Consider the following 12,605-nt stretch of genomic DNA (forward strand, 5'->3'; position numbering starts at 1 on the left):
CAAATTACTTTGTATATACTAAGCCCCTTATACATTATTGAGCAAAAATGTATTGAGTGACTACTATGTTTAATACTCTGTTAGGTGCTGTAGAAGACATAAATATGAATTAGACCTTATCCTTGCCCTTGAGAATCTTACCATCTGTGCCAGTTATTAACTTATGACTTCTCAGCTACAAATCCATCCTTCTTTGCCTTGCTTCATTATTCTAGAGCTGGACCCTGCAGGCATTTCTGCTTTGACAACTGGCAAAATGTTAGGCATTGCTAGGAGAGGGCTATGGAAAGACTCTGTGAGGCCAGAGCTGGAGGAACCGACTTTTCTTTCTTTTGGTGTGGAGCCCGTGGGTTGGTTTGCAAGAGAGGCCTGGTTATGTGCACCTCAGCAGTCTTCCTGGTTCACTTGTGGCTGGGTACCTCCAGCAAGTTCCTTCACCACAAGTTGACTATAAGTTCCTGTGACAGCCATGCCCTCTTCTCTAAATTTCCAAGTTCCTCCTCTCTGTTCACTCTTCCTTAGCCAAGGGTAGTAGCTATTCTGACAGTTGCTACTTCTGCACCCCTTAGAATCCACTCTCTCCTTCTCAGTAGATACCTTTTATTGGTTAACAATCTTTACATTAAATTTTCTTTGTCAAATTACTAGAATGGTTTTGTCTCCTAGTTGGTCCCTATCAGATATACCAGATATACCATGAATATGGAAAAAAGACAGACCTAATTAATGTAAAGTCTGTGGGAGGAGGGCTATTTCTGCCGCAATCACAGACTAAAGACCAAGAAGCATCAGAGATGTAGACCCATTAGTCTGTGTTGTGTTCAGCTGCATATAACAGAAGGATGACCTCAGTGGCTTAAGCAAATAGAGGGTTTTTTTTCTTGTATAACATGAAGTCCATAAATAGACAGTTAATAGCAGCTCTAGTTACTTAAAAAAAAGTTAAGAGCTCAATCTCCTTTTCATTTCCAACTTCTCCATCCTTAATGTTCGGTTTCTGTTCTCACAGGTACAAGATTGTTGCTTCTCCTCCAGACATTGGATCCATATTCCAAGCAGAAAAAAAAAGGGAAAGAAAAAAAGAAATGAGCCAGTTGAAGCTATACCCTTTGTATACATTCTTGGGGCAATACCAAGTAACTTTAACTCACATATCACTGACCATTCTTAACTATAAGGAGACCTGGGAAGTTCAGTATTTTTTAACGGAACAGGGTTCTATAACCAAGAAAGAAAAGGAGAACATATGTTGTATAGGCAACTAGCCATATACAGATTAAGTGAAATTAAGTGAAAAATGGGTAACTTACATACTCTTTTATCTATTATTGAAGTACAGTTGACATACAATGTTTTATTAGTTTCAGGTGTACAACATAGTGATTCGACAAGTCTATACATTCCTCAGGACTCACCACAATAAATGTATGTTACCATATGTTATTTTTTTTAAAGATTTTATTTATTTATTTTAGAGAGAGAGAGTGAGAAAGATCATGAGAGGGGAGACAGTCAGAGGGTGAAGCAGACTCCCCATTGAGCAGGGAGCCCGATGCGAGACTCAATCCCGGGACTCCAGGATCATGACCTGAGCCAAAGGCAGTTGCTTAACCAACTGAGCCACCCAGGCACCCTGTTACCATGTTATTAAGATATTATTGACTATATTCCCTATGCTGTGCCTGATGGACAAGAGGCAAAAGAGGGACTTGATCTCATATCTACATACTTACTCATTTTCTTCTAACATAGTCTTTCTATATTAATTATCAACTGTGACATAAAATTGTTTTTTTCCTCAATAACTAGCATATCTTACCAGAAAAAAAAGGATGGAATAATATTTAATATATTAGTGTATTGTTTTCATGTAATTCTTTAATATAAATTTTAGCCTGGACCATCTGGACCTCTGAAAGGCCATAAAAAGATACATTTACTTTTAATTCCTTACTAAATTTTTGGAGTCATTTAGTAAATACTCTATTCCACTATATGGCATGAAAGTAGCTAAATAATTTGTAAAGGAGTCAAAAATGAAGATTAAGGACAAAAATTTCTGCACTAGAAAGTGATTAGTAGCCTAGACAGGCAGTGTTAGATTTTATATAAAGGATACCCAAGAAATATTTTCTTTCTTTTTTTTTTTATTAAAAGATGTTATTTATTTATTTATTTGAGAGAGAGCATGCGATAGAACATGAATGTGGGGGGGGGGGGGGGGTGGTGCAGAGGGAGAGGGAGAAGCAGGCTCCTTGATGAGGGGCTCAATCCCAGGACCCTGGGTTCATGACCTGAGCCAAAGGTAGACGCTCAACCAACTGAGCCATCCAGGCGCCCCCCAAGAAATGTTTTCTAAACAAATCAGCCCATCTCTCTCATCCGAGCTCAAGTCTGTCTCAATGAGGCACTTTCTAAGCAAGCCAATCTCTTTTCTGAAGGTGTTTCCCTTATCACACGCCACACAACATAGTCCTAAAACAGTTACTAATTTGTGTTTTTCTCCAATTTTTTATATACCAGTTCAATTTTTCATATACCCCAATTACAATGTAAACTCTTACATTTTCTTGTATACTCACTATGTTCAAAGAGGGGACACAGTATTTATTTGGAGCTCACCTTGACTGAATGATTCTGTAGCATTAGCACAGGTTTAGAGGTTCATTTTCCTAAAAAAGATAAATTGATAGAAAATTAAGGCTAATAATATGAAACAAAATTTTAATAAGAAAAGCGAAATAGTTTTATAACAAAGCCCAGAATATTTTTAACTTACTTTTCTGATTTTCATTTCCACAAATAATATATATATATTTTTAAATCACACTAATGTGAGAAGGCTGGTGAAAACTTCACAGGCTATTAAAGTGGAAACTTTCAAAAGCAGATAATTTAAACATCTTTCCATGTGTCCAGGTTAGAGCTATCTTACAATAGTTTAACAATAACAACCCTAGTCTACCCCAGAATTTCAAGGAAAGGGGAGTCAGTGCACAAGACATGTGTTTCTATCTGATTTGCTCTGAGTTATGCCTGGAATTCTGAACTGAAATTGCCCACATTAAGATGCTGCTGCCTCCTGATTACTTAAAAAAAAAAAAAATTAATTTAAAAAGGGGCACCTGGCTGGCGCAGTGGGTGGAGTATGCAGCTCTTGATCTCAGGGTCCTGGGTTCGAGCCCCAGTTAGGTGTAGAGATTACCTTAAAAAAAAAAAAATGCTGCTGCCTCCACATGGATCTCAAAGGAGTGAATATTTTGAAGACAATATCTTCTGTTTCAGTTATCTCTTGCTGTGTAACAAACCACCCTGAAACTTCGTAGCTTCAAACAATAACCTTTTCATTGCTCTTGATTCTGTGGGTCAGGAATTTAGGCAAGGCTCATTTCTCTTCCATGTGGTATTGGCTGGGAAGGCTTGATTAAAGCTAGAAAATCCAATATGGCCTCACTCACATGCCCAGGGCACCTCAGTTCTCTTTTATGAGGCTTTTTTTCTGTCCAGAAGGTTTCTTATGTAGTAGTCTTATCTAGTAGTCTAACCCATGTTTCTTGATGTGATGGTTGGCTTCCAAAGAGAAAATGAAAGCTATGAGACCTCTTACTAGTCCAGAAGTCATACATAATCACTTCTCTGGGTCAAAGCAAGTCATAAGATTAGCCCAGATTTAAGGAGAAGGAAAACAGACTCCATTACTTGATGAGTGGCAAAGTCACATTGCAAAGGGGCATGCAGGATAGGAGGGATTATTGCACTTACATTGGGAAAAGGATTTTCTATACTTCTCTTTACCGCCCCATTCCTTTCTTCTCCATGCCATCTTCACTCAGGCTTATCACATAATACCAAACTATGATGTCATCACTTAAGATGATCATCTCTAGGGCGCCTGGGTGACTCAGTCAGTTGAGCACCCAACTCTTGATTTTGGCTTAGGTTGTGATCTCAGGGTCATGAGATCCAGCCCCCGCCCCATGAGATCCAGCACCTCCCCCGCCCCCGCCAATGGGCTCCCAGCTCAGTGTGGAGTCTGCTTGTCCCTGCCTCTGCCCCTACCCCAGCTCGCACTCCTGCTGGCACATGCACACATGTACTCTCTCTTTCCTTCTCTCTCTCTCTCAAATAAATGAATAAAATCTTAAAAAAAAAAAGATGATCATCTCCACTATTTAAGAAAAAAATACAGAGAGAATTGAATACTTCAAAAGAAGTCCCCTCTGCATCTTTATGGTCTCACTTTACTCCTCTCAGAAGGTGCCATTTTTCTTCAACCTTCCTCAGCGCAAATATTCACCCTCTATCAACATGGGTTGGTATCACTGAAGATCCACTTTGTCACACACACACACACACTCACACACAAGCCGTTCTCACAGGTAGCACTATCTGTTCTTTGAACAACTAATATTCTTCATAAATAATTAAACTTCAACTGATCGAACTCACCAAGGACCTACCATCGCCTCTTCTAGGCCAGTTCGCCTGCTTACTGACATATTTATAGTCAGAGCCTGGACTTAGACCTAACCTCTCCCTGTCATAGGCACCTAGCCCATATGCACCCTGGAAGTGATCCTCTTAGGGATCCCAGCTTCTCTCCTGCCTCCTCTTCCTCTTCAACAGTTACTGCTACTGATTTATGGCTGAGGAGATAGGAACCTCCCTTAAACCATCTCTGTACACAAACCCATTTAGGATAGTTTGTACCTTATGAGGATCTATTATTGAAGAATGGGATATGTGATGGTTAATTTTGGGTCAATTTGGCCATGGGGTGCCTAAATTAAATGTTCTCTCTGGGTGTGTCTGTGAAGGTGTTTCTGGATGAGATTAGCCTTTAAATCAGTGGGCTCATAAAGTAGACTGTCCTCCCCAATCTGGGTGGGCATCATCCAATCCATTTAGGGTCTGAATAGAACAAAAGGCAGAGGAAGAAAGAATTTGCCCTTTTCCCCCCATCTCACTGTTGAGCTGGGACATCTCATCTCATCTCATTCAGACTGGGAATTACAAGTGGCCTCCCTGGTTCTCAGGCCTTCAGATTCTAACTGAATTATACCACTGGTTTTCCTGGGTCTCCAGCTTGGAGATGCAGATCATGGGACTTCTCAGCTTCCATAACCACATGTGCTAATTCTTCATAATAAATAAATAGATAAATCAAAAATTAATCAATTAATCTCCTACTGGTCTGGTTCTCTGGAGAACTCTGATGAATGCAGAGCATTGTTTATTCTACTTTAGACATCACAGGATACTACATCCTTCAGGTAAGAATTGAGTGCTTGAGAAAATAATCTCTCTTCAAACTGCACATGTGAATTCAAATGAATTATCTCTATTTTATCAGCTAAAGATCGAGCCTAAAATGATTAGCTTTCACATGATTTTGAATCATTTGCATTTGAAGTTGGGTCAGTGACAAATTCTTATTCATTCTTCATGTTTCAATTCTGAGGGCTTCTCCCTAGGGTTGCCACTAGATGATACCACACCTTTGTGCTAATTAGAAAAAGGGTGATCCTCTGGGTGGACATTGTCCCATGCCAAGGCTCTAGGCCAAGTGGGTGGGATTTCAGTCCCCCGCTATCCCCTCAACTGGGCATACTAGATGATTAATCTTTTATGTTGACTTGTATCACTTCCAGTAGAACTACTAAGTAAAATTTACAGAATTTGAGGATCTACTAGAAGTTCAGTAAGAGCCATTTTTTCTGAGACATTTCTGTATTCATCAAAGAAAATGATTTGTCCAATCATTTGCACAAAAGCAGGTGTTAAAGTTGGGTTGGTGTTGAAAATACTCGGACTTTCTTTAGTCCCATTAAATACATCACATCCCTTAATTCTTCCAAGCATACAGCTGGAAGAAAAATTACCTCCCTCACCTTACCAAGAAGCAACTTTGTGCCCAAAGTCACAAAACTCTTTGACCTATTCATGTGCTCATTCCTTTGTCCCAATACTTCTCGGTCAGGTCCTCTGTCACTCAAAGGATTAGCCATATTTTTGGAATACTTTTCCAGATTCCTTCAAAGAAATGTGTTCGCTTTGCTGGGGACCCTAATTTCTTCTGTCAAGCAGTGCATGAACTCGTTCCCCACGCACACACAGAGTCCTATTTCACAGAGCAGGAGAATGACCAGGAAGGAGGTCCCTCTAGTAAAGAGAAGTAACAACTGATTAAAAGGCCAAATCTCACAAGGTGTCAACTGAAAGAAAAAGTCGCACTATCCTCTGCCAGCTTAGATCAAAAGAGAAACAACCTGTTCAGTTCTCTCTGCCAGGGCCACTTTTCAATTTCCTCTTTTTGCCTCTCCTTTACCAGCCACTGCCCGCCAGCCCACCTCTGTGTGGCTGTCGTTGTCCTTCCCAACTAGTTGCCAATAAAGTTGTTACAAAGTGACCTTGAGTGTCTTCCCTACTGCCCCCGTTTCCCCGCCTTCTCCATCCGGGTGCCGCGGCGCGGATAAGAGGCGGACCGCGCCTGCGCGTCTAGCGCCACTCCTTCGACCTCTGCCGCCGTAGCTGCCGCCGTCACCTCCGGAGAAGGTAAGCGGAGGGCGCGAGAGCCGGGTCTGGCCGGGGCGGAGCAGCGCCCGGTCAGGACCCATTCATTCAGCTGGAGCCTCGCTGGACGAGGGCCCAAGCCGACGGCGTGCACGGGAGCCCGCGGGACCTGGGTGGGAAGGACAGGCCCGGGAGGGCACTTGACCTTAAGCCCCTTTACCTCCGCAGAAGGGAAGCGGGAGTGGACCCCACGTCGGCCGTCACCCAGGTCCTCCAACCGCCCTGCCCCGAAGAGTGTAAGATGTTCGCCTGCGCCAAGCTCGCCTGCACCCCCGCTCTGGTGCGTAGTCCAGGCTGGGCCGGGGCGCTGAGGGCGGACCGCTTGGCCTGGAGCGTCCACGTTGTTGAATGGGGCACCTCTGGGCGGGGCACACCAACCTGTGGGGACCGCGCACCCCTCACCCTGTGTTCTCTCCTTCCTTTCCTACTAATCCTGGGGCAACTCACTCCGCTTCTCCCCTCCACTAGTGTGGTGGAGAGCAGCCGAGGCCTAGTTGTCAGGCCCCACTCTCTGTAGGGCAGACCCTCCTTGCCCCTAGTGCCGGGGCGGCCCCCTCCCCCACCTCCTAGCGTACTCTGCGGGGTTGGGGTCGGCGCGAAGGTTCAGGTGCTCTTAAGCGTGTAGGGGGCCTCTGAGGCCTAGTTCACCGCGACAGCGTTCTCCCTTGCCCATCTGTAGGTCAAACTCGCTGCTGCAGAGGGAGGGACTTTGCCTCACCCTGTGTGGGCGGAGGAAGAGGTGGTGGAGGAGACGAAAGTCTTTCTTCCTGCCTCTGGCTGTTATTTCCATAACCATTTTGGAAGCTTTAGGTGAAGTAGGATGTGGGGGATTTGTCTTGGAGAATCAGGTCTAGGTTCTGAAGGGATTTTATGTGACCTCAGTGTAGTGGACACTCAAGGGCAGAGACGCTGGACTTCAGTATGTCCTTATGGTGAGATATTTCACCGATTATTCTTACACTGATACAGAATTGTTTAAACTGCTTTTGTATTTTATAATTAATGGACATATAGGAATATTTCGGAAGTTGTGGGCCTCATATTAAATGAGGGGCTAATTTAAACGACGTTTATAGCAACACTTGATAAACTTGTTGGTCCACTTAAACTTACCAAAGAACGTGGGATGTTTATTGCTCTTTTTCTGATCTGAATCGTGGCACTACAATAATTGAAATTTTAAGAATAATGCTTTCAGGGGCGCCTGGGTGGCTCAGTCGTTAGCGTCTGCCTTCAGCTCAGGTCATGATCCCAGGGTCCTGGGATCGAGCCCTGCATTGGGCTCCCTGCTTGGTTGGAAGCCTGCTTCTCCCTCTCCCACTCCCCTTGCTTGTGTTCCTGCTCTTGCTATCTCTCTGTCAAAATAAAGAAAATCTTTAAAAAAAAAAAAGATTATTACAAATAGATTATGTAGCACATTTTTAACTTTAATTAGCAACTTTAAAATAAAATTCCCTTCATGGACTGAAAATAACCAGACAGCAAGATAAGAGACAATACAGAAAAGTCATGAGCTTTCTGATATTTTTGCTTATGGCTTTTTTAGAACTCATGGTACAAGAAGAGTCATTGAAGTCTTATCTACTCTCAACTTAATATTTGGAATGTTTTTTTCCTTAATAGATCCGAGCTGGATCCAGAGTTGCCTACAGACCAATTTCTGCATCAGTGTTATCTCGACCAGAGGCTAGGACTGGAGAGGTAATAGCAGTTATAATAGAAATTAAGTAACCCACCAAGTAAGTCTTACGGTTTTAATTAAAGGGAGGGTAAAAAACAAAACAAAACACCTCATTAGTGAATGGTTTAAGGGCAGTCTTTTTCCACCCTTGTATGCGAAAAATAGTGCAGAGGATAAGCCAATGAAACTTGGCTGAGTTGGCTAAGAAATAAAGCCAGTATATTAAGTATATAGTCTTGAGTTGCCTATATTTAAGATCATACTAGCTACAGCTATTGAAAAGCCTACCCTATTAAAAAGCATATTGAAATACACTGTTTCATAATTTTCAACAACCTTGTGAGGTATATTGTTACCCCTATTCTACAACATTGGAATTACTCTAAGCTCTTGATTTTTCCACTGTGCCACACAATCTCCTATTTGAAATCACAAAATAGAGAAGTACTTACCATTTGACAGTGTAGTAATTAAAATAGCTAACTGTGATTACTGATTTAACCTTTGCCTTTATTTCCTTTTTTCTAGGGCTCTACGGTATTTAATGGGGCCCAGAATGGTGTGTCTCAGCTAATCCAAAGGGAGTTTCAGACCAGTGCAATCAGCAGAGACATTGATACTGCTGCCAAATTTATTGGTGCAGGTGCTGCAACAGTGGGAGTGGCTGGTTCTGGTGCTGGTATTGGAACAGTCTTTGGCAGCCTTATCATTGGTTATGCCAGGTAATTTCTATCACCAAATAAGCTACTTTAAGAGCATGCTTGACATAGTTGGAAACCTAGAAAACTAGTGAAATAGTAAGAGCTACTTTGTATTAAGTGCCAGCTCTGTGTCTTGAATTGTATTTTGAGGGCTTTGCATGCATGATCTCACTTAACCCTCATAATACCCCTTGGAGATATACCCTAGTTTACTTACGAAGGATGAGCTTGCAGAAATTATACTAATTGCCCAAGTAGCTAGTAAGTGTCAGAAATTTTAATTCTGACTTCAGAGTCTGCACTCTTGATTGTTAAGCTATATGGGGACTAGTTAACAGCACAGTCTTTAATAAAAGTATCAATTTCCATTTTATTTAAGACCTTATTTCTAAACTATCAGATCTTAAGAGGTATAGAATGTACTTTCATGGGAATAGCAAGTATGTCTAAACCCCTCAAAATGGATGAAGACTAACCATTTATATCGACATACAGAGATCACTTCCTACCTTTTCTCCATATGATTAGGATTGAAAAGAAAGGAATATTGAACAAAGGCAGAAGCAAAAGAGATCTAGGCAAATACTTTTCCAGGACTTGCCAGTTTACAAAGATCCCATACTAGTAATGTGATTACCAAACGTATTGGAATTCAGAAAATACTTCAGAGTAACAATTATATGTGTTGTGTCTCTTTTAGAAACCCTTCGCTGAAGCAGCAGCTGTTCTCATATGCTATCCTGGGATTTGCCTTGTCTGAAGCTATGGGTCTCTTTTGTTTGATGGTTGCTTTCTTGATTTTGTTTGCCATGTAACAGAAATTACTGCTTGAAATGTTGGCATTCATATTAATTACGGATGTAATTCTGTGTATCTTCCTGTGACTCCGAAAACTGTAGTATTGGTGTCATGGAAATGTACGTTATTTCCAAGGTCATTTCATTAAAGATGAAAACTTTAATTTTTGCCGTGATTTGTACTTAACCTAAATTTAGATCATCACAAAAAAGACTATGCATTCAGGCAGATGCTATACAAGTCAGGAAACTAAGCAGTTGCACTGTGATGAAAATGAGTCAATTTTTATGAGAATTCTTTTATATAATATTCTGCACATTGTAATTCGTAGGGCTTTTGGTTACTCATATAAAGAAGAAATATGTGTTTTCAGCTTCTATGAGATACAATTAATTAAACTAAGATAGTAACAGGAATTATGATACCTGGGAGCAGAATTACCTTCCGAGACTAACTTGGCTGGTCTTACACAGCTGGATCTACAAATAACTAGTGTCAGCTTTTTGAAGCTGTAGCCTTGTTAGACTAGGGTTGAGGGTGGTTTTTGCTTTTCAGTAAGTCTCATGTCAAGCAGTGGTCTATAACAAAGAGTTTCTAAGAAGAAAATCTCATTAGCAGCTAGTTTCTTGTGTGAACAAGGCTTTCATTAGAAACCAAATATCAAATAAAAAAATTTTAAAAGGTGGGGTGCCTGGGTGGTTCTGTTGGTTGAGTGTCTGCCTTCTGCTCAGGTCATGATTACAGGATCCTGGGATTGAACCCTGTGGCGGGCTCCCTGCTCATCGGGGAGCCTGCTTCTCCTTCTCCCTCTGCTATCCCCCCCCCCCACTTGCGTTCTCTGGCTCTATCTCTTTGTCAAATAAATAAAAATCTTAAAAATTTAAAAGTAATAAAAACCAAATACCGAAAAGTAAACTTAATTGGCTATATTTTTAAAGCCAAAAATTGCTAAAGCATTGCTTATCACTAGCATCTCGGGATGCTAGTTGGTTCAACAACAGTTTGTTTCTAATACTACAGTATGTTTTAAAAGATGGCAAAAATTATATCTAGGATTTGATGTCTAGATCTTGGGAACTAGTTGGGGAAGGATGGGATGTGCATCACACAAGTGCCACTACCTTTCCTAGGAATTTTATGTACTTTATGTAATTTAGTCCTCATGACAACCCTGCATAATTGGGGAGAAAAAATGGACAGAAAAATAGGCTTAAGAAGGGTTAATTCCCAAAATCAGATAACCATTAAGTGGCAAAGATGGGATCCAGATTCAGACCTTCCTTGATTCCAAAGACCATGCTTTGATTTTTTTTTTTTTTTTTTTTTGTATGTTTATGTCAGGGATGACAAAGGAAAAGCTGATTTGGGAGAAGTTTTGTTAACAATTTAAAGCACAAAATTGAAGCATAATCTCAGCCTTGTGGGCTTGAAAAGAGGAAAGGTAACAGTATGTGGTATGGAGTAGATGTGAACAAAAGAAGTGCAGAACCCAGCTCCAGGTTAAGAGCAGCAGAAGTGCAGAAGAGCCCAGCTACGGGTGGTAACATGAACTTGTAAGTCTCAACCTAGTTTTATGACTCCCCAGCAATGTTGGGAAGTTTGTTAACACAACTGATAACAGAGCAGTGAGGGTTATCAAGGCTGGTTACTGACGAGAAGAAATGACAGGTCAAAGGAGCTCTAAGCAGACAGCATTGTTTAACAGGCTAACCTCTGAGCTTCAAACCTGGTAAGGAATGAGTAAAGCCACAATAGGAGTGATAAGTTGGAATAAAAGAGGGAGGTCAAGGGTATTCTGGAAAGATGGAGTGGAAAGCACCAGGAATCTCTTCCCACCTAGACAACAATTGCACTGTCCAAATCTGTCTAATTTGACTATATTGGAACTCTTGTCTAGTAAAGGCTTGCAACTTCCAGAGGAAGGCTTGAACTGTAAAGTGGGGTTAATTTCAATTTCAGGTCTTCATAGAGTAGCAGCTACCAGCCCTCAGCCCCAACCGCAGGGCAGGCTGCTATGCACATCTTCTTGGAGCAGCTTCCACACAGCTTGCGGGAACCAGGGTAAGCAAAAAGAACCCTGTCCTCCAAATACTGGTTATCAGTGCTTTCTTTGATCATTGATTGTTACTTCTGGTTACAGAGGTACAGATAAAGAGGAGGGTGGCCATTGTTGCTGCCCCTCCCCTCATTGTTGCAAGCTCCTTCCCCTCCAGCTGAAGTGACTTCCGGGGGAAGGTATCCATTTCCCCCCTTGTTTTTTCTCTTTTTCCCCCTTTGGGAGCCAGATGCTAAAGACTAGGACATGCAAAAACACCTGCATTTACAGGGAAAATTAGAAAGTAACCACTCATGCCCAAGAAAAGGCACAGGCTCAGAGAAGACCTGACAAAACATTAAGTTTACACATCAAGCTAATCCTTCGCACAGAGACAGTATACAACAATCAAAAATAATAAAATAACAGAACAATGAACCCTAGGGAAGGAGGATAATCTGATTGCCAGAGATACCACATTATTCAGATGTCCAGTTTGCAACAACAAAAAAAAATCAAAAGGCATTCAAAAAACAGGAAATTATGGCCCATTCAAAGGGAAAATAAATCTTGCAGAAGACCTGATGACAGATCTCCTAGGGGAAGACTAAAACAACCACATTAAAGGTGATCAAAGAACTAAATAGGTGGAGAAAGTTTAAAAAATGATGTATGCATGAACATCCTTATTTCAAAACTTACTACAAAGCTGCAGTAATTAAAACAGTGGCATAAAGACAAAAGACCATGGAATAGAATAGAGAGCCCAGAAATAAATCCTTGCATATACAGTCCAGTAATTTTTGACAGGAGTGTC

General features: G+C 41.3%; 1 protein-coding gene across 2 annotated transcripts; it reads left to right on the forward strand.

Moving 5' to 3' along the window:
• The first annotated feature begins 6,451 nt into the window (after positions 1–6,451).
• ATP5MC3 (ATP synthase membrane subunit c locus 3) lies at positions 6,452–10,436 on the forward strand. 2 transcript variants are annotated; one of them, XM_032407661.1, is made up of 5 exons: positions 6,452–6,555; positions 6,725–6,853; positions 8,197–8,274; positions 8,783–8,976; positions 9,656–10,436. In XM_032407661.1, exons 2-5 carry the CDS (start codon positions 6,815–6,817, stop codon positions 9,768–9,770), a joined length of 426 nt encoding a protein of 141 aa, XP_032263552.1. In that variant the 5' UTR covers positions 6,452–6,555; positions 6,725–6,814; the 3' UTR covers positions 9,771–10,436. The 2 variants fall into 2 exon arrangements, with proteins under 2 accessions (XP_032263552.1, XP_032263543.1); XM_032407652.1 differs by having other exon boundaries at positions 6,742–6,853.
• The last annotated feature ends 2,169 nt before the right edge of the window (positions 10,437–12,605 follow it).

Source organism: Phoca vitulina, unplaced genomic scaffold (assembly GCF_004348235.1).
Source record: "Phoca vitulina isolate PV1807 unplaced genomic scaffold, GSC_HSeal_1.0 scaffold1, whole genome shotgun sequence".
NCBI classification, from domain to species: Eukaryota; Metazoa; Chordata; class Mammalia; order Carnivora; family Phocidae; genus Phoca; species Phoca vitulina.